This window comes from Rana temporaria, chromosome 2, assembly GCF_905171775.1.
Source record: "Rana temporaria chromosome 2, aRanTem1.1, whole genome shotgun sequence".
NCBI lineage: Eukaryota > Metazoa > Chordata > Amphibia > Anura > Ranidae > Rana > Rana temporaria.
In genome coordinates this window covers 87,985,828-88,008,771 of record NC_053490.1, presented here as the reverse complement: position 1 = coordinate 88,008,771, position 22,944 = coordinate 87,985,828, and the positions used below count along the sequence as shown (strand labels likewise).

General features: G+C 42.2%; 1 protein-coding gene across 2 annotated transcripts in view; it reads right to left on the bottom strand.

The window, feature by feature from the left end:
- The window catches only part of ATP8A2 (ATPase phospholipid transporting 8A2), an 899,065-nt gene that overhangs the window by 620,702 nt on the left and 255,419 nt on the right, over positions 1–22,944 (bottom strand). For both annotated transcript variants that reach the window (XM_040340493.1, XM_040340494.1), the window contains one exon: positions 3,674–3,746. In XM_040340493.1, the coding sequence (XP_040196427.1) occupies positions 3,674–3,746 (73 nt within the window). The remainder of the gene's footprint in view (positions 1–3,673; positions 3,747–22,944) is intronic.

The window sequence follows — 22,944 nt, the reverse complement described above, 5'->3', positions numbered from 1 at the left end:
AGGGTTCACCTAGTGTGTGTTTACAACTGTAGGGGGGTGTGGCTGTAGGTCTGACATCATCGATCGAGTCTCCCTATAAAAGGGATCACTCGATCGATACGCCGCCACAGTGAAGCACGGGGAAGCCGTGTTTACATACGGCTCTTCCCGTTCTTCAGCTCCGGGGAGCGATCGCGAGGGGGCGGCTAGAATCGCTCCTGAAGCCACGGGAACCGCCGCATGTACGGGGGGGTCCCGATCGGACCCCCGACCCACGTCTAGGCAGGCACGTACAGGTACGTTGATGTGCCTGTCCGTGCCATTCTGCCGACGTAAATGTACATGCGGCGGTCCGGAAGTGGTTAAAAGAAAAACTGGATTCAGGGACCATATATTTTTCTGTCCTTGTATGCTTATATCTAACCAAATATTATAAGAAACAAACTCCAGTTGTCATTTTTGTAATGCAGGTTAAAACCTGACAGTTTACACTTCAGTTGCACTTTATTTATAGCAAATTTATATTTAGCAGATATATCACTTAAATATGCATACCTTAAGTGATTTCATAGTGTAACCTAGCTAAACTCTATCCTGAAGTGGCATAGAAAAGATCAATTTGCTTTATCCTGTAGAAGGGGGAAATTTGCTTGGAAACGCGTTGCCTGTTTATCCCAGTTTATCCTTGTCCCGGTGATCATGCTCCCTCATCAGGCTGGATGTTGCTGTTTTTGTAAGCGGATGCTTTTTTATCCCCGCTCTGCCTTTTGTCTCCTGCAGAAGTCTTCTTTGTATACTGGTCTGCAGGAGTCTAGTCAGTGGGCAACGTATCTGCTAAGTCTGCTGCTATATACAGTATGATGTAAACCACTTGGACTTTTCACGTGCATCCCAACCATGCTTATCTATGAAAATGAGACATCCCGACAGAAAATTGTGAAATCCTGGAGACTAAAATAGAGGTTTTCAGCTTCTGAAAATGCTTATCCTCAATGTAACCCCTAAACCAATTATTTATTTTTTTATTATTATTCTTTTAAATGATTTTAAAGAATTTAAGTGGTACAAAACAGTGCCTCTGGGCAGTCCCCAGCTCAAGGTAAACAACAAAACAAACATCTCTAATTATCAGCTCAGTTAGGAGTACACAGTTAAAATTATGTTTTGAGGATTCATATTGCAATGCCATGCCATGTTGCTCCAGTCTTTCCTTACTAAACACACCCTAAGGGTGCAGAAAAAATGGGAAGGGGACGTGGGCCAACTCACGGGAGATCGGTGGGAGGAAACTCTTCAGTCCGTGATGTCCTGCTCATTAAATGTGACACAGAGACTAACTCAGCTATATATTCTTCTGAGGGTATATTATACCCCTCATTATTTTGCTTGCTATGCGTATGAGACCAACACCTGAATGCTCTAGATGTAAACAGGATCATGGCAGTTTGATCCATATGCTATGGAGATGCCCCAAATTACATCTGTACATGTGTGGAGTGGTTGATACCCCAAACAGAGTATTCCAGGTATCTCTCCCTCTTGACCCAAAACAGTGCTTGCTCAGTCTGTTGGATGAATTAGAGTGGGAAAACCACACTAGAGAAGCCATAGTCAGAGTCCTATTCTTAGTTCGTAAGTTGATAATGATGCACTGGAAGTCAGAGGACCCTCCTACAGTTCGGGAATGGATAACTAATGTTAGTAATGCCTTAAGAATTAAAAAAGGTATATTTCAACACAGAGGTTGCCCGCACAAGTATGAAAAGTTATGGGCTCCTTGGTTAGAAGTCCCTGGGCTAGTGGACCTGATCATGGATAGGTTGCTGAGGCTTGAATTTGGGTGATGTCCCTTATGGCTAAATGGTTATGTATTGTTGATGATTTCAATGACACTTACTATGTAGAAATTGCCCTTACCGATAGTGACTGTTTTATGTACAAACGTAAACTGTTTGGCATTGTTGTTTTATGCTTTTTTCAATAAAGCTTTTTTCTGGATAAAAAAAAAGATTACGTTTTGAAATAAAGAAAAATGGAAGGGCCTCTGCATTATCCCCAATACACATGTTGCATGACATTAGAAACATTATTGAATAAATCACATTTATTTCCCGGATAACCACTGAGATTTCTCAGATCACCTTTGTTTGGAAATCATAGAGGATGCAATCACCCAATAACTATAATATCGGATACTATGTGTCTGTGGATGGAGAATCTAGCCATAAGTCCCAGACCTTGGTGAACTTTCGAGAACACCAACGAGATTCTTGCGTTGTTTTATATAGGGGAATTACCTTATTTACCTGGATTTTTCTAAATTGTAAGCTAGGGGCCTCCTTTTTAGAATTGTTTCTCATCATCTTTTGTGATGTCATCTAACTGTGCTAAAACTTTTTCAGAGCTGAAATTATTTACTGCTTCAGGTGTACAGTTTTTAAACAAATGTGCTATATATCACAGGGAATAAAATTTAGTTTTTCAGAACTTTAGGAACATCTTTCTGTACTTGCTGAGATCTTTCAAAGTCCTAACCATGCAAATAATTTCTACTTTCAGAACCGACAACCACAACAATTTGTTCTTGTCATATGAGTCAGTGCATTTCCCCAGGGAGTGTAGGGCAGTTTATTATATTTACTAAAGTGGTTGTAAACCCTATTAAAAAACCTGCAAGATAAAGGCATAATGAGCTAGTATGCATAGTATGCTAGTATTCATGACATCGGCACATGCAGGAAACAGGGGATATCTCCTAAACCTTGCAGGTTTAGGAGATATCCTTGGTAGCTACAGGTAAGCCTTATTATAGGCAAAGGATTTATAACCACTTTAATATACTGTATATTGTATGCTTCGGCATCCCTTGTGTTTGCGTTATAGGGTTCTTCTTTATTGGTGCTGTTGATCATATACTGTACTTCCTTTTAGCACAATACCCTCTAGTGCATGGGTGCTCCAGCTGTTGCAAAACTACAACTACCATCATGCCTCTGCCTTTGGGAGTCATGCTTGTAACCGTCAGCAGCTTGCAATGCCTCATGGGATTGGTAGTTCCGCAACAGCTGAAGGGCCCTAGTGGCTACCGAAGAGACACACAACCCAGGTTAGAAGGATGGCAAAGGTTGCCTCAGTTATAAATATGAGGTGTGTCTAAAAAGATTGGTGAATGGTCTAGCATCACAACAGCAATACGTAACAGGTGCGCGCATGCACATGGCTATCCAGAGGCTTGTTGAGAAGCGCCACCTAGCCTGGAGTACACATGACCATCAGGCGGAAATCCAAAAATGTGTGACAGCGGTTCTGCAATCAATTCCTAAAGAGACCTTTGCTGACAGTTTCCAGAAGCTTTGTGAACAATGCCAAAAGTTTGAAGGCCAATAAAGGTAATTTGTTTGTATCTTCTGTTTTCTTTGATACCATTCACTAAACTTTTTAGACACACCTCATATGTTGGTATGACTTAGACATGTCAGTAATGTGCAGAGGAGAAGACCTAGCAACACAGGAATGCTGTATTATACTGTATATTGGTGACTTATAACCATGGGGACCTGAGAAGCTGTATGTGTTATTATCTCAGGAGGGTTGTTGCTTTTCTGAAAACTAAGTGGGTAAGTTTTAATAAAAATAGGGCTTTTCACAGTTCTTTGTCAACAAAAAATCTAAATACAAACTCTATAGTACTTACACTTTCACCTTCAATGTTCTGAAACAGTTTAGGGTCATCAAAGTCACATGATTCACTTGTAGTAGGTAACTGGCTAAAGAGAAGTAAAAGTCATCATTACATTTTTTTAAATGTTAAACATTAGTGTAGAATATATTGTAATATCATCTTCAAATGTAAACTTGTCAATAGTTCCCAGCAGAAACCAACAATTTATGGCAGTTTTTGTACTATTTGGTGAGAGAAGAGCAATAAAGAGGTAGGGTTCACATATATGCGGCTGTGGTTTTCAGATCGAATTCCTGTGCATTTCTGTTCAATGGTTCAGGTGTGCTTCATGGGCTGGATTCAGAATGAAGATACGACGGCGTATCTCCTGATACGCCGCCGTATCTCTGAGTCCGGCCGTCGTATCTATGTGCCTGATTCATAGAATCAGGTTACGCATAGATATGCCTAAGATCCGTGACTTACACCGTCGGATCTTAGGCTGCAATTCCAGGCCGGCCGCTAGGTGGCACTTCCGTATCTTTTACGCGTTGAATATGCATATGAGCATTTACGCCTATTCAGAACCGAACGACTGCCCGGTGCTTTTTTTTTACGTCGTTTGCGTTTGGCTTTTTCCAGCGGAAAGTTACCCCTGCTATAGGAGGGGTAAGTGCGGCGTATCCTATGTTAAGTATGGCCGTCGTTCCCGCGCCGAGTTTTGATTTTTTTACGTTGTTTGCGTAAGTCGTTCGCGAATACGGCCGTAATTTACGTTAACGTCGAAACCAATGACGTCCTTGCAACGTCATTTGGAGCAATGCACGCTGGGAAAATTTGCGGACGGCGCATGCGCTGTTCGATCAGCGCGGGGACGCGCCTGATTTAAATTTTACACGCCCCCTAGCCGCGGAATTTGAATTCCGCCGGGGGATTTACGATACGCCGCCGCAACTTTAGAGGCAAGTGCTTTCTAAATATAGCACTTGCCTCAAAAACTTGCGGCGGCGTAACGTAAATCAGATAGGTCAGCGGATCTTTAGATCCGCGTAACCTATCTGAATCTGGCCCCATGTGTGCATTTTCCCTGAATTTGCACCTGAACCAGACCCAAAAACGCACAGGACCCCTTTCAAACCGGCTCCATTGAAACCTGGTCTCATTCAGTTATGCAAATTGGATGCATTTTTAACTGCATCCAATTTGCATATATGTGAACCCAGTCTCAAGAAAACATGAACTGAGATAAATAATCTGCCAGTACCGACATCCTTCTGAAAATCTTACATGCCCATATGTCTCTGGTTTCATTCTGATTCACTGACCAGAAGCAAATATAGCACAAATAAAGTCAGAGCAAAGTCAGTGACATAAAGTACTGAATCCAATAGCTCAAACTTGGAGCCACACAACTTTCACCACTCGTTTGCTGGACTACTACAGTGAAATGGGTAGGTTACTTAGCACCTCCAAATATAGCAGTCTTACCACAGATCTTTAACAAATAAGAAACAGGTTGCACAAAACACAAACATCTCCAGGGCATAGAATTCCACCTCAGAGTCTACTTGTGCAATGGATCATCAAAAGCAATAGAATAAAAAAATTCTGGTATTCTTCGTGGATGCAGCCCTCCTCAGATTGAGGAATCTAATAGACAACTGTAAAAGACCACACAGGAGGGCACACATGCCTAGTGCATTACCAAAGGTTTATTGTTTATTACAAAACAATAAGCCAAATGGATACTCACAAAATGGATGAGTTGTATGACACGAAATCTCAATCCAGTGAAGGAATAGGGTGGCCAAATACATTGTAATGTTGCGCTGGCAATCTGATGCGTTTCAGGGGGTGCACCTCCTTCTTCAGAGCTAAAGTTTATCTCTGGATTGAGATGCAGTGTCATACAATGCCTGTTTACATCCATTTTTGGGAGTATCCATTTGGCTATGGGCAGTTCACACCAGACGCAGTTCTGTTCATTTCCGTGTGCTTTTTTTCTGCACAAAATGCATGCACAGTGTTTTTCATGTATTCCAATGGCTCTAGTTCACACCATGCAGCCAGTTTCCGGTCAGTTTCTGCGCTGGAAACTGACTGCATGGTGTGAACTAGAGCCATTGGAACACATGGAAAACAGTGCATGCATTTGTGCAGAAAAAATGCGCACGGAACTGCGTCTGGTGTGAACTGGCCCTGTATGTTTTGCTTTATACATTAAGGCTGGATTCACACCTATGCAGTTTTAGTGCTTTTTGCATTTTGCAGATTTGCACTACAGTCCATTTAACATGATTTCCTATGGAACATGTTCTGTAGTGCAAATCTGCAAAATCCTAAAAGCACTAAAAATGCATAGGTGTGAATCCAGCCTAAATCTTCGGTAATGCACTAAGGATGTGTGCCTTCCTGTGTGCTCTTTTACAAATAAAGCCTGGTACACACAATCGGATTTTCAGCGGACAAAGCGTAGGATTTATGTCCGAAGGGCGTTGGCCAGAAATTTGTCTTGCATACAAACGGCACACAATTGTCGGCCAACAAACACGACAATATGTGTTTTTTCAGCCCTTTAGCGCCACCCATTGGGCATCTTCTGCTAATGTTGTGTTTGATGAGCATTGATTCTGAGCATGCGTGTTTGTACTTTGGAATTTTATCCGACAGACTTGTGTACACACGCTCAGAAAATCCAACAACAGTCCGTTTTAACGCATGCCATCCAACATTTGTCTGCGGAAAATTCGACAGCAATTGTCCGATGGAGCATACAAATGGTCGGATTTTCCCGCCAACAGCCAGTCATCACACAATCCGATCATGTGTACGAGGCTTTAGAACATGTGTTCCCTCTTAGGCTGCTGATACCCTAAAGTTGAAGCTATAAGGGCTATAAGGGCTAATGTCAACAGGCATTTTCGGCAAACACAACTGAATGCCTTCTAATGGACAAAGCAGTATCTGACAAGTAACGGCTGTAGTTGGCCTTCCTTCCTTGGTTTAAATGCACCTCAATAGGACATGTTGTGTCCATAAAAAGTAGCGCAACACAAAACAGATCAAATAAAGCCTCTAAACTGCCATGTGTACTGCTCCATTAGAACTAATAACAATTTTCTGTGTTTGAGGTGCGTTTCAAACACAGGAAGATGATACACATGTACGTGAAGCCCATAGGTGTGCGCAGCCTATTGCATTAGGGAGTGCACCCCAAAGCTCAAACACACATGAATGCCACCTGCTGTCACAGGGAGGAGGCTCTGGTGGTGGGAGACAGTTGATTGGGAGCTAATTACGCTACACCCTAAATACGAGTGTAATGTGTTCCTAAAGTTGAACCTTGCCTTTAATATAATGGCTGCATTTACACTGGCCACTGGCATCCCCCAACCACCCACCTGGTGCCACCCCTGGATAATGCTAATTCACATGGGATGATTAGGGTGTGCCCAGGCACACCCTGTACGCACGCCTATGGTGAAGCCTATTTCTGTCATAAACAATTAGTATTCCTACCTTTTCATTTTCCAATCTTAAAGAATATTAAGCAGCAAAATTAGAGACAAAACACCACTCCAAAAAACTGCACAAACACAAGCTACACACATTAAATGAATGCGCTAAACGTCTGCTAGAAACACAACTCAGTTCAATACACTGGCTAGTCTCCTCCACTGTGGATCTTACTGCTTTCTTCTAGAAATCCCTCCATAATGTTAAGGAGTATGTAATTCTCTATAGTCAAAGAAAAAAAAAACACATGGTCATTGCAGTTTCAAAACCGGTGGAAATCTTATATACTCACAATGACTAAATCTACAGATTTTGGAGGGGTCTTTGAAAGAATCTGCACTGCATCATAAAACAGCTTCTAATGGCAGACAGGATATAAGCGCTGAAGCCTTCAGCCAAAATATTAAATCGTCGGATAGGAATTTGACTGAAACTAATTACTATGCATAAGCCTTTAAGTAAACTTAAAAAAAGAAAAACACATAATCACTGCATGTCATATGGGTTTCACCAGATTACTTTTTCTGTGTATTTAAAGTAATGCACGTGGTCATATATACATATGGAACAGCGCATACATATGTGGATGAGGAGAAAGCCAGGCAAACACGGACATCTCCTCGCTCAGTAAAGTCTCCAGTGGATTAAGAGCCTGCTAAGAAATTCTGCACAGTAAAAACCTTTCAGCTTTGAACGGGAAACGTTTTGGACACAGCTAAATGGAATATTTTCAGCCAGATTTGTGCTAAATATGGGCCCACTGACCGCTAATGACAGTATGCCAATGTTCAGCGTGAGGAAGTCATGCCAGCAGTGCTCCATGGCTCACTGTAAAGGGTCACTAATAGGTAGATTCAGAAAGAGTTAGGCCGGCTTATCAGTAGATAAGCCGACCTAACTCAGAATCTACGCCGACTTATGTTTAAGTGTATTCTCAAACAGAGAAACGCTTAAACATATCTAAGATACGACGGCTTGCGCCGTCCTATCTTAGGTTGCAATATTGAGGCTTGCCGCTAGGTGGCGCTTCCATTGCAGTCAGCGTAGAATATGTAAATTAGTAGATACGCCGATTCACGATCGTACGCCCGGCCGCCGCAGTACATTTACGCCGTTTCCGTAAGGCAATATCAGGCCTAAAGTTATTCCATCTAATAGATGGAATAGTAATGTTAAAGTATGGCTGCCGTTCCCGCTTCAAAATTCGAAATTTGTCCGTGAATAGGGATTTACGTAGTTTACGTCCACGTCAAAATCAATAGGCCCGTGCGGCGTACTTAGCCGCAATGCACACTGGGAAATGTAGGCGCTTGGCGCATGCGTAGTTGAAAAAAAAGTCAAAAACGTAAGGTCAAGCCCCATTAACATAAAACATGCCCCCTTACACACATTTGAATTAGGCGTCCTTACGCCCGCCTGCTTTAGGCTACGCCGCCGTAACTTAGCAGGCAAGTACTTTGAGAATCAAGTACTTGCCTCGCTAACTTACGGCGGCGTAACCTAAACACGCTAAGCTACGCCGCCGCAAGTTTACACCATTCTCTCTGAATCTACCTATAAGTCTACAATGTGGCTTAAAAAGTAACATTTAGCCCAGGTTCACACTGGGCTGTGGGAATAAAGCCATGCGAGTTCTGAATTACACTCTCGCTTGTCGGTCCCGATTTCGGTCACGATTACAGAGATACCTGTGCAGTTCCTGCACAGATGCCAATGTAAATCGAGGGGCGAAATCGCAAACAGTAGTACAGAAACTACTTTTTGAAATTGGTGCAGCGCCACAGATGCATGGTCGCACCAATTAGGGCGGTGCCATTGCCGTCAAATTCTGCCGATTTGACATGTCAAATCGCATGTCAAAACGCACCAGTGTGTAGCATGGCTTACAGACAGATATGTCAAATATTTTTTTTAAAAGAATATTAAAACCACAAGCTGAGAATAGACAGATCAAAATCTGCCCAGTACAACAGGGACCAACCACATTTTGATCTGTGTATGGCCTTACTTGTTTAACAGAGGTTAGTTCTTAGATCCACTTCTGTTAAATGGACAAACTGAAAAACTATGAATGTTAAACAAACAATAATTGTGTGTGTGTGTGTGTGTGTGTGTGTGTGTATATATATATATATATATATATATATATATATATATATATATATATAAAAATCCTAATCAATCAAAATACATAATTATGACATAATCCTTGTCACATGAAAAAAATCCAAAATAAAGTAAAGTACACAGTTCATTCGTGTATATACAGTTCATATGTGACACTTTCTGCTGAAATGATCACATTCTTCCGGATGTGCACCTTATATTAATCCTCTTCCAGCCTTCACTCTTGTGTATCCTCTATGGTAGCAATAAATTGTGACTCCCATCACCTTTCATCACGGTGCTCACCTCCAATGAAGACCTGTTTTCTTCTCTTGTCTCACTAGATATGTTTTATCTGGGTATCCCTCATATGGCCTTTCAGTGCTCTTTCTCCCACCATGTTACCTCAGTTAAAGCAAATACGCTTTCATGGTGTAGTCATTTAAAACTTCCACATTTCTTGTAATATTATACACTTAGGCCTCGTACACACAACCGCGGAACTCGTCGTAAATGAAACATCATTTTCCTCGACGAGTTGCTTGTCAGGCTTGTGGAGAAACCTGACAAGCTTTCTTTGCGTACACACTGTCAAGACCAAATCTCCTCGTTCTCAAATGCGGTGACGTACAACACATACAACGGCAGGGGAAGTTCGATTCCACTGGCACAACCCTTGCAGCTGCTATTGCTAATCTCATGTTACTGCGGGTTAAGTAAAAGTTTGGTAAGAGACAATTTGCACTTTTTTTTTGTGCTATCTCCATTACAAACGCTACTTTTACCGAAGGTGCGCTCCCGTCTCATACTTTACTCTGAGCATGCGTTGTTTTCTTAGCATACACACGAACGTGTTTCTCGTCGAAAACCAGCCCGACGAGGAACACGACAAGGAAATTGAGACTCCCGTCGAGGAAAAAGGGAACTTGTTCTCTTTTTTTCTCGTCGAGATCCTCGACAGTTTCCTTGATGAAAAACATACACACGACCGTTTTCCTCGGCAAAAAAGCTCTGCCAACAAGTTTCTTGATGGATTCTGTCGAGGAAAAACAGTCGTGTGTACGAGGCCTTACATTTAAAACAGAGACAGAGGCCACATTAACCCAAGTCTTACAAGAAGTCATGCAACCATTTCATTACACCAATTGGTATTTGAAAAGAGATCTCACCAATTCACTGGGCAACCTCAGGGTCTCCGGTTTACCCCTCTACCTTTCTACCACCATAGAACATCCACAGATTCCTGGAGCTCTTCGACTTCCATGACTTTCCTATACTTAAAGCTAATAACTCACGCCAGTTATTATGGCTATAGCTAGGCCACTATATGAGATAGCCAGTCTTTAATTTCCGAACCATGCTTCCGACCTGAAGGTAAAATGGTATGATTCATCACTTCTGTATGTATCACACTGCTTTGACATTGCTGTATAGGTATATATGAATCACCTGTTCCATCCCCCCACCCCCCCTTACTCAGAACTTTACCTACTTTGTTGAATTTAATACATATATACAACTGTTTTAGAGCTATTGTATCCTATATGATTGTATTGTGAAAATCCAAATAACAAAAAAAAAACACAGACAATGCATGGCAAGTGCAGATTACAGCGGGGCTGTAGCTTCACAGTTTTTGTGGCACCTGATTCCGCCCAACGCGTATCGTCACAGTCACGTGACCTCCTCAGGGAAGTCCTGAGGAAGTCACGTGACTGACGATACACATTGGGCGGAATCAGGGGACACAAACACTGAGGATCGTGGGTCAGACGGGAGCTCCGGACCCATTGTAATCTTCATTTGCTACACATTGTCTCTGTTTTAAATGTAAGTGTACAATATTAAAATAAATGTGGAAGTTTTAAGTTACTACATCATAGAAGCGTATTTGCTTTAACTGAGGTAAAATAGTGGAAGAAAGAGCACTGAAAGGCCATACGAAGGATATCCAGATAAGGACATACCTAACGAGACAAGAGACGGAAAAATTAGGTTAAACAGCTGAGGAGCCTGGATATACTGTATACCTGATGGCATTTACAGACCTGGAAACAGGTTTTCATTGGAGGTGAGTGCAGTGGTGAAAGGTGGTTACAATTTATTGCTACCATAGAGGATGCACAAGAGTGAAGGCTATAAGAGGATTAATATAAGGTACACATCTGGAAGAAAGTGAAAATTTAAGCTGAAAGTGTCACATATGAACTGTATATACACGCAGGATAATACACTGTGAATTACTGAAAAACTGTTGTTGATCAGCAGCTGCAGCCAATCAGCAGCTGCCTATGTCAATGTTGAACTTCCGGTGAATATCAAAAACCACCATGTAACTGAGTTATGGACTCATTCATAAACAAAAATTACATTTATTTTAACATTAACATAGCGGCTCCCGCCCAAGTGTAAAAGGGGCCTAAGTGAGTTCAGAAAAGTATAACAAGGGCTTTAACACTGGCAAGCCAGAGTTAGAATTGTATGCTGGGAAACACAAACACTGGGCGTGAGGGCAGTAAGGGCTCCTAGGATTTACACTGTGAAACTTTAAGGGGCGACGAGTGTGACATTCACCCAACATTCACTTAACATAGATAAATCACTACAATTCAAAACCACATGCACCAGGAATATTCATCTGCAGTAAATGTGGCTGATATACAAATGGTGTAGAATATGTTAATTTTGCAAAGTTAAAGTATAATTATAAACTTTTTGTTTTGTTTTGGATAGAGCGGAGAGGGATTAGAACACATGTCTGTTTTTAATGATGTCTGTGCTCCCCTTAAGGTGATTCACCCCTTTATTTTTCTTGTTTACCAACATCATTAAAAGTGAAATTAAAAGAAAATCACAAATTTGGGGTTATCTCCAGAAAACAGATAATTGGAATCTTCCAAGGGGGACACTAGTCCTGGTAACCTGGGGGACCCCAATAGATTCCCTTAATTTGCAGGGATTTGTTTGGCTATGGGACATAACCCTCCCTTACTCTATTCAAAATGGGAAAAAACTTCACTTAGCTTAGTAAATGTGGTACTAGTTGACTTTTCAAAGAATGTAAGGGGCGACGAGTGTGACATTCACCCAACATTCACTTAACATAGATAAATCACTACAATTCAAAACCACATGCACCTATAACCATGTTGACCTGCCTATAAAAATAGTTTCTTCTAGTACAGTACAGGATGCAGGCAAAGCAGAGCTGCAAAGGCCTCCAAATAAACACCTCCCACTTCAAGCAATCCTCAATTTTTTTTATCAGGCAATAAAAGGATACATAGAGGGAAGGGTCCTGTGTCCTCTATTTTAATCCAGGAAACAGACTTTACAGGCAAGCTAAATATCCAGTTTTTTCCCCTCACAGAGTATAGGACACATACAGAGTCTAAGGCCTCGTACACACGACCGAACATGTCTGCTGAAACTGGTCCGCGGACCAGTTTCCGCTGACATGTTTGGTCGTCTGTACGGCCGACCGGACCGGATTCCCGGCCTAGCGGACAGGTTTCCAGCGGACAAATGTTTCTTAGTACAACTCATCGGATATGTCCGCTCGGCCGAAATCCCTTGCATGCGTCGAAGTGATTCGACGCATGCGTCGAAGCATTGGCCTTCCAGGGTAGCGCACGTCGCCGCGTCATTGTCGCGGCCACGTCGCGACCACGTCACCGCGTTCGCTGTCCGCGGGGATTTTGGTCTGATGGTGTGTACACACATCAGACCAAAATCCGGCAGCGGACATGTCCGATGAAAACGGTCCGGCGGACAGTTTTCATCGGACCGTCCGATCGTGTGTACAAGGCCTTAGAGGACTGGGATGTCCAAAAGTTATACAATAATGAGGAGTGGGCAACACAGTAAACAAATGTCACCAAACCCGCCCATTTAGAAGTGTTGGAGACCCAAACGGAAGAGACAACTAGTAGCACAATGCAGCCAAAGCTAGAGTAGCAGAGGCCAGGACATCCACCTGATAAAAAATATTAGCAGAAGACTAGGTGATGGTCATGCAAATCTGTGCACTGATTAGTGCTAAAATGCCTAAGAAGAAGCACCCATGGATGTGGAGTGGAGTTTGCCTGCAAGGAATAGGATATATACTAGATGATTCCACCATGCCTTGATGGAGCGAGAAGCATGGTAGAACCCTCAGGAAGGACAAAGAGAGAATCTAATTGCTGGGTAAAGCTATAGCTAATAGGTAAACCCACACAGTACAGATTATGTCAAAACAGTAAAAACAATCTCCCTGGGACTTTAGGAGCTGGAAAAAAGGGCAGCAGGACAATGTCCTGGTAAAGGTGAAAAAAAAACACTTTAAGAAAAAAGGAGGTCTTAGGACTCAGAATAGCCTTATTCTTGTAAAAACACCAAAAAGGGTTACTAACATGATAAAGCTGCTAACTTCAAAACCTGCCACTTGGATGAGATTCAAGAAGGAAAAACATGCTTTGGAAGGCTCAAAGGGTGGTCCCTGGGGGTCAAAAAGACCCAGTTGAGATCCCAGAGTCACCCAGGAGCATCTGAAAGGAACTATATGAGCGATCCATTGTGTAAAAGCCCTCAACAGGAGTGAAAGGCCAGCTGTTATTGAAAAAGGATAGTCCTGGCTGCCTTGAAGGCCAGGATTCGTCCCACAGAGTACTGTCTAGAATGAAACTTCTGAGCTCCTGCTCAGAAGTGAGCAGGAATTCCAGGTGCGAAGATAGCCCATGCATAAAGTCGACTTTCTAGTATGAAGAAACTTAAGAATGCCCTAATCCAAAAACAAGCCCCTTCTCCTAAGGATCTGTGCTTCAACAGCCAAATCATCAACGCTAATGACCAAAAAACACTATATGGGACCAGTCCTTGTGACAGAAGGTGAAGACAGCTGAAAAAAGTGCGTCCACCAGAAGTCAAAGTAGGTCCAAGTAACACACTTTTCTGGGCCAATTTTTTATTGTGGAGAGTATTGAAATCAAGGGCTGGAAGCTTCTTGTATACAGCAGAACACATTTACTTTCATGGAGGATATATATATATATTTTTTTAAATAAAGTTTATTTAATTTAAAAAAAAGGTACAAATACATTCAGACAGAAATCATATAATGATAGTACAAACTAGGGTTGTCCCGATACCACTTTTTTAGGACCGAGTACAAGTACCGATACTTTTTTTTTATGTACTCGCCGATACCGAATACCGATACTTTTTTTTAAATGTGTCCCCAAAAGCAGCCATGTCCCCCCACAAATGCAGCCATGTCCCCCACATATGCAGCCATGTCCCCCCCATATGCAGCCATGTCCCCCCACAAATGCAGCCATGTCCCCCCCACAAATGCAGCCATGCCCCCCCACAAATGCAGCCATGTCCCCAAACATATGCAGCCATGTCCCCAAGCATATGCAGCCATGTCCCCCACATATATGCAGCCATGTCCCCCACATATATGCAGCCATGTCCCCCACATATATGCAGCCATGTCCCCCCACATATATGCAGCCATGTCCCCCCACATATATGCAGCCATGTCCCCCCATATATCCAGCCATGTCCCCCCACATATATGCAGCCATGTCCCCCCATATATCCAGCCATGCCCCCCCCATATATGCAGCCATGTCCCCCATACAGTATATGCAGCCATGTCCCCCATACAGTATATGCAGCCATGTCCCCCATACAGTATATGCAGCCATGTCCCCCATACAGTATATGCAGCCATGTCCCCCATACAGTATATGCAGCCATGTCCCCCATACAGTATATGCAGCCATGTCCCCCATATAGTATATGCCGCCATGTCCCCCATACAGTATATGCAGCCATGTCCCCCACATATATCCAGCCATGTCCCCCATACCTGATGATGATGCCGATGCCGCCAGCGTGGCCGCGTTAATCATTGTGCGGCGAACATTACAGGCAGTTTTCGTTTCAATAGCTGTTTTCCCTGCCACGCCGTGTAAAGGACACTCCCCCTTGCTCGGGATTGGACAGATCCGTCCAAGGGGGAGTGTCTATACACGGCGTGGCGGGCAAAACAGCTATTCAAACTAAAGGTGCCTGTAATGTTCGCCGCACGGTGATTAACGATATACGGCGGTGGCGACGGCGGCGGGGGCGGCGGCGGAGTATTCTATTTAGGTATCGGGGGTATTTGCGGGAGTACTCGTACTCCCGCAAATACTCGGTATCGGTCCCGATATCGATACTGGTATCAGTATCGGGACAACCCTAGTACAAACGTTGCAGGTAGAAGTACAGTAAACGTAACAGGCAATTTTTTCCTTTGAGGAGCCTCAAGGAAATCGCATATGCCTAAAAGGAGAGGGGTAGGCCCATACAGGACTTTTATCTTCCCTATAGAGTTAATGTCGTCCAGGACTGCCCTCCAGAACTCTTCGACTTTGGGGTAGGACCAGACTACATGGAGGAAATCAGCGTTATCTGAGCCACATTTGGGGCATAGCGCCATACGGTCAGGGTAGATTTTCGCCAAGCGTTCCAGAGAGTAGTAGGCGCAGTGAATAAATTTCAGTTGGATAAACCTATCCCTTGCCGAAATCGTCAAAGGTAGATATTTTTGGATACTCTCCTCCCAGTCATCATCTGCTAAGTCTGGAATATCTCGCTGCCAAAGATTGCCCGGTGTTTGGCTCCATCGGTCTTCCCATCACTCTGATCAGCTTTCCTGTCCCTGCTGAAGAAAAGCATCCCCACAACATGATGCTGCCACCACCATGTTTCACGGTGGGGATGGTGTGTTTGGGGTGATGTGCAGTGTTGATTTTCCACCACACATAGCGTTTTGCTTTTAGGCCAAAAAGTTACATTTTGGTCTCATCTGACCAGAGCACCTTCTTTGACATGGCTTCTCGCAAACTGAAAATGGGACTTCTTATGGCTTTCTTACAACAATAGCTTTCTTCTCGCCACTCTTCCATAAAGGTCAGATTTGTAGAATGCACAACTAATAGTTGTCCTGTGGATAGATTCTCCCACCTGAGCTGTGGATCTCCGCAGCTCCTCCAGAGTTTCCATGGGCCTCTTGGCTGCTTCTACGATTAATGCTCTCCTTGCCCAGCCTGTCAGTTTAAGTTGACGGCAATGTCTTGATAGGTTTGCAGTTGTGCCATACTCTTTCCATTTTCAGATGATGGATTGAACAGTGCTCTGTGAGATGTGCAAACTTTGGGATATTTTTTATAACCTAACCCCACTCTCCACAACTTTATTCCTGACCAGTCTGGTTTGTTCCTTTGCCTTCATGATGCCGTTTTTTTCACAAAGGATCTCTAACAAACCTCTGAGGGCTTCACAGAACAGCTGTATTTATTCTGAAATTAAATTACACGCGGGTGGACTCTATTTACTAATTAGGTGATTTCTGAAGGCAATTGGTTCACTAGATTATAGGTAGGGGTATTGGAGTAAAGGGGACTGAATAAAAATACATGCCACACCTTTCAGATATTTATTTGTAAAAAATGTTGAAAAACATTTATCATTTTCCTTCCACGTCACAATTATGTGCCACTTTGTGTTCGTCTATCACATAAAATTCCAATAAAATAAGTTAATGTTTTTAGTTGTAACATGACAAAATGTGGAAAATCTCAAGGGGTATGAATACTCTTTCAAGGCACTGTAGATTTCTTAGATGTATTTCAATTATGTATTTAGCTGTTGGTCTGCATTCAGTTTTAAGTAATGCTAACTAGCACGTTTACTGGTCCTTAAAGGGGTTGTAAAGGTAAATGTTTTTTTCACCTTAATGCATCCTATGCATTAAGGTGAAAAAACATCCGACGGTAACGCCCCCCCCCCCCGAACCCCCCGTTTTACTTACCTTACCCCTCGAAAGTCCCGCGCACGTCCTCGTGATCCTCTTCGGGTTCCCAGCCTGGCCGTTGATTGGCTAGGCTGGACGGATTGATAGCAGCGCAGCCATTGGCTGGCGCTGCTGTCAATCACATCCGATGACGCGGCACGCCGGGGGCGGGGACGAGTGATACAGTCGGCGGCTATGCCCGCCGCTGTATCACGGGAGCGCACCCGCAAAAGCTTTCCACCATGCAAGCGCGCTCGCATGAAGGTGGAAAGCTTTTGCGAGGAGGAGCCAAGACACTCTGTGCAAAACTAACTGCACAGTGGAGGTAAGAATAACATGTTTGTTATTTAAAAAAAATATATAAATTTTGCCTTTAGTGTTCCTTTAAATGAAACAGGTCATATTAAGTATTACGAACACTGAGGCAATAGCCTATAGGAATGCTAATAGCAATGATCACACATTTCCATAGTAGTAGATACAATTTAATAAGAAACAACTAATGAGGACCAGTTTTGGCACAATAACCCAAATTCACCTAACGAAAAGAAGGAAAATGTATTTAAACACAAAGGGTTTTTTCTCTCGTTAACAAGGACTGTTTACATTCAGACTAGTCCTGTTCAATGCATATGCTTGTATGTAATATAAACAGAGAGAGGCAGAAAGCATGTTTCGTCTGTCCTCTGCCAAGGAGACCCACAAAACTCCCTTCTGTTATGCTGGTAAGACCTCGCCTGGCATTGGATTAAGGAATAAAATAATTGTGTGCAAAGAATAAATAGGAAGATTAAAGCAGTTTTGTTATACAAACATAGCAAATAGACGGGCCTTTAAGTGTTTCACAGAGTGACTTTGGAAATAGAAGAAACAAGGTTGTCTAACGCTGGGGCTTTTCAGTCAGGAATAAGACAGTTATAGCTCATATAAATGGATTTATAACAAAAGAGTGCATTTGCCTTAAGGGCTTTCAGTGAAAGGGCATGACGTTCTCCTATGTTAGTGAATCACGCACACTCACTGGTACAGGAAGTCACCTAGGTGGGATATATAAAACAAGAAGTGTATGTATACTGGCACCAAGTACAAAAAAATTACTTGTAGGCTGAAAATGGTGCAAAGAGCAGCTGGGTAAAAAACAGCAGCCAATAGCCCAGAGTGTGGCTTGGAAAAGGTCATAAACTGGTGAAATCAGAACAAATCAAAGGACGGTGAGCTAGGTGTAAAGTATTTTTCATGGAAAAAGGCAAGCAATAGTATAAGGCTTAATATAAGTCTGTGGAGGCAGAACATCAACCTCTGAGTTCTGCCTCTACAGCCTTTAATTAAGTCTTATACTGTTGCTTGCCTTATTCCACGTAAAATACTTTGCGCCACTCAAGTCAAAGTACAAACCACTCTTTTATAGAAGATTTTAAAGGTCACTTTTCTGTGTAACCAGTCCTCATTTAGTTACATAGTAGGTGAGGTTGAAAAAAAAAAAAGACACAAGTCCATCAAGTCCAACCTATGTGTGTGATTAAATGTCAGTATTACATTGTATATCCCTGTATGTTGTGGTCATTCAGGTGCTTATTTAATCGTTTTTTGAAACTATCGATGCCCCCCGCTGAGACCACCGCCTGTGGAAGAGAATTCCCCATCCTTGCCACTCTTACAGTAAAGAACCCTCTAAGCAGTTTAAGGTTAAAGCTCTTTTCTTCTTCTAATTTTAAAGAGTGGCCACGTGTCTTATTAAACTCCATTCCGGCGAAAAAGTTTTATCCCTATTGTGGGGTCACCAGTTTGGTATTTGTACATTTAAATCATATCCCCTCTCAAGCGTCTCTTTTCCAGAGAGAATAAGTTCAGTGCTCGCAACCTTTCTTTATAACTAATATCCTCCAGACCCTTTATTAGCTTTGTTGCGCTTCTTTGTACTCGCTCCATTTCCAGTACATCCTTCCTGAGGACTGGTGCCCAGAACTGGACAGCATACTCTAGGTGCGGCCGGACCAGAGTCTTGTAGAGCTGGAAAATAATCGTTTTATCTTTGGAGTTGATCCCCTTTTTAATGCATGCCAATATTCTGTTTGCTTTGTTAGCAGCAGCTTGGCATTGCATGCCATTGCTGAGCCTATCATCTATTAGGACCCCCAGGTCCTTTTCCATCCTAGATTCCCCCAGAGGTTCTCCCCCTAGTGAGTAAATTGCATTGATATTTTTGCCACCCAAATGCATTATTTTTCTACATTAAACCTCATTTGCCATTTATTTGTACCCCATTAATTTGTTCAGATCTTTTTGCAAGGTTTCCACATCCTGCGGAGAAGTTATTGCCCTGCTTAGTATCGTCCACAAATACAGATATTGAACTGTTTACCCCATCCTCCAGGTCGTTTATGAAGAAATTAAATAGGATTGGTCTGAGCACAGAACCCTGGGGGACCCCACTACTCACCTCTGACCATTCTGAGTATTCCCCATTTATCACGACCCTCTGAACTCGCCCTTGTAGCCAGTTTTCAATCTATGTACTCACCCTATGGTCCATGCCAACGGACCTTACTTTGTACAGTAAACATTTATGGGCATTAGTTTTCTTTTTTTTTAGGCATTTTTCATTCTGTTTTTACCTGGCGATCTGGCCAGTAACACACCTCCTATATTGTACTTTCCCCACTCTGGATGAAGGAGCATAGAGGCACCTTTGGACAGCAAAATTGTTAATCAGGAGGGGAGTATTGGATGTACAAGCAGATTTAGATACTCTAACAAATTGAAGCCAAACTCTAGCTCACACTGCAGTTACAGTAACATTTTTATTTTTTTGCTTTTAGGATAAAGGTATTACATAAATAAATAAAAGCTGACCATTGTAAGCACCTCAGTCAGTGGTAAATGGTTTGTCTCAACACTTTTAACTGATACATTTGCAGGAGTGTGTATTCTGTTGAAAAACAGCATAGCTACTGGCCAGATCACCAAGTGAAAATAAAAGAAAGAAACCCTAAAAACAAAACTAATGCTGCCATCACATCTAAAAATTGGTAAACTGCAAAATAATAAATGTGTGCTTCTGGGTTTAATTTAGCTCTTTTTTTTATTTTATTTTTTTAAAGGACATTCTGCAGCTCTCCGTGGTGCTGAAACTGCAGATTCACCTGCAGGCTATCCAAATTGTCACCATGAGAATTGATGGTTATTAAAGCACACATTTTTTCATCTTTCCATCTATTAAATCTTCTGTTCTTGTTGTTTTAACTTGGGTTGGTAAAACATTTTTCTTTCTGCCAGTAAATATCTTATACAGCCCACTTCCTGTTTGTCTGGTAAAAATCCTAGGCTTATGACATCATGCACAACTCTCTTACAATAATGTGAATATAATGGTGCGCTAAAATCAACCCTAGTGCAGTACACAGTAAGTGATCCTAGTGAAAAATAAGCTCTGTGCTTATAAATAAGTGACAAATAATAAAAAAAGATATTGCTGGATGAGCAATAACTAAGACGCTGGCATGAATGACCAACAATGATCCTGAACAATATTGTGCAAATGAATAACTAACAGCCCCTGGATGATAAAAGAGTCCATAGGTACACTCACAAATCTTCCTTCATCAATATGCGCTTGATCTCAATTCACAGTTGCTTGTATGTAATAAGCAGGATATACACCAAGAAAAGAGGAAACGATCATTGCGCAGTGTAATCACCATTCCGCATAACACCAAACAAATGCGTGTGTAATAGCACTCACATATACCAGGAATCAGAAGCGCATAGCAACTCAGTGAAAGGTGATCTCCTCACTCGATAGCGTCACTCGGCTCCCCCTACGTGTTACGTCAACGCCGCGTGACTTATTCATGGGTAGCCATGTGACAGACACAACTGAGTTTATATGCTTGATCGCGTACTCGTTGTCATAGTGACAAGAGGGATCTAAATATCATCATCGCTGGCAAGCGCTTTCCAAAAGGATAATTATTAGAACTAAATTACAACTTTGTAACTTTTAATAATATAGGTCATAAAAAACGTATTAAAACATAAAATCGTATACCGCCTACACATTTCTAATCGGAATACCAATACAATATTCAAAAGGTCCCTCCAGTGGCCATTTTGCTTTTTAATGCATAGCTCTCTCTGAGGCCTTGTACACACGACCAAGGAACTCGTTGTAAATAAAACATCGTTTTCCTCGACGAGTTCCTTGTTAGGCTTGTCGAGAAACTTGACAAGATTTCTTTGCGTACACACTGTCAAGACCAAACCTCGTTGTTCTCAAACACGGTGACATTCAACACGTACGACGACAGGGGAAGTTAGATTCCACTGGCACAACCCTTGGGGCTGCTTTTGCTAATCTCATGTTACCGCGTTTTAAGTAAAAGTTTGGTAAGAGACGATTTTCACTTTTCAGTCTGTTACAGCGTGACAAATGTGCTATCTCCATTACAAACGCTACTTTTACCGAAGGTGCGCTCCTGTCTCATACTTTATTCTGAGCATGCGCGGGTTTTTAAGCATACACACGAACGTGTTTCTCGTCGAAAACCAGCCCGACGAGGAAATTGAGACTCCCGTCGAGGAAAAAGAGAACGTGTTCTCTTATTTTCTCGTCGAGTTTCTTGACAGTTTTCTAGATGAAAAACATACACATGACCGTTTTCCTAGGCAAAAAAGCTCTGCCACCAAGTTCCTTGATGGATTCTGTCGAAGAAAACGGTCAAGTGTACGAGGCCTCACTCTCTTGAGAGTTTGCCAGGACGGTGAACAGCCAAGTGGATTATTAATAAATATACCCATAAATAGCGGGTGTTGTAATATTATATTTTTCAGAAAATGTGGAGTATTCCTTCAAGTGTTGATACAGTATTGATTTAAACTGAATGTATGTTCAGGCAGTTGATAGTTTCTATTATAAAATTACAACTTAATCACATTCATTCGTTTACTTTCAGCCAGTGTAACATCCATGTCGCTCTAAAGCCCCTTCTGCATGGGGGAGGCTCCGTTGGAGAGATGGGGGGGGGCATTTGTCTGCACTGAGCAAGCAGATGGCTGCCATCCGATCCAATCTGCAAAACAGATGAGGATCCCAATTCGTGTGTTTTTAGCGGATATGATCGTATTGGATGTTGGTGGGTGTCAATCGACAAATGTTCGTTGACACTTGCCACTCCATGGAGGAGACTGGTGGGTCCGATCGGGTCCGCCTGAAAAACTGACAGACGGACCCAGTCGGTCCGCTAGTGTGAAAGGGGCCTAAGGACTACAGAGCCCACCTACAAATTATATTGCTGCCACCTAATTAATTCCAGTTATTAGTAAAGTGCTCCTGTACATGACTTTGTACTAGAAAACCTGAACATTCAACCAGTTAGAAACAATTTGTTTGTAAAAAGAGATTTTAACATGTGTGGTCAGCTTCAGACCCCAGACACACTGGATGTTTTTAATGTGGCTCTAAGGAGCGTCTGGCTGTTTTTTCCTTTCAAAGTATTTTATTTTCAGAAAATATTACAATTCAGTACATTTCGTTATGAATAAAATCTGGTAGCTGACCTCTTATAAATACTACTATTTTGTAGATAAATAAAGACGTATCATTAAAACGATAGATGTTGTTTTAAAATGTTAAATAATTAATATGAAAAAAGAGAAGTTTCATGGCCAACTGATAAACAAAGACATTTCTGTCCTCTTGGTGCCCCTTATCGGGAACTAACTGCACCAGGTGAGGAAACCTCTCACCATCTCACCAGTTTTACTAAAAGATTCCCGGAATAGCCAGACTAAAAGAGATCGGCCTTATTATCTTTGAAAGAGGATATTTATCTATCATTTGTATAATCAGAAAGTA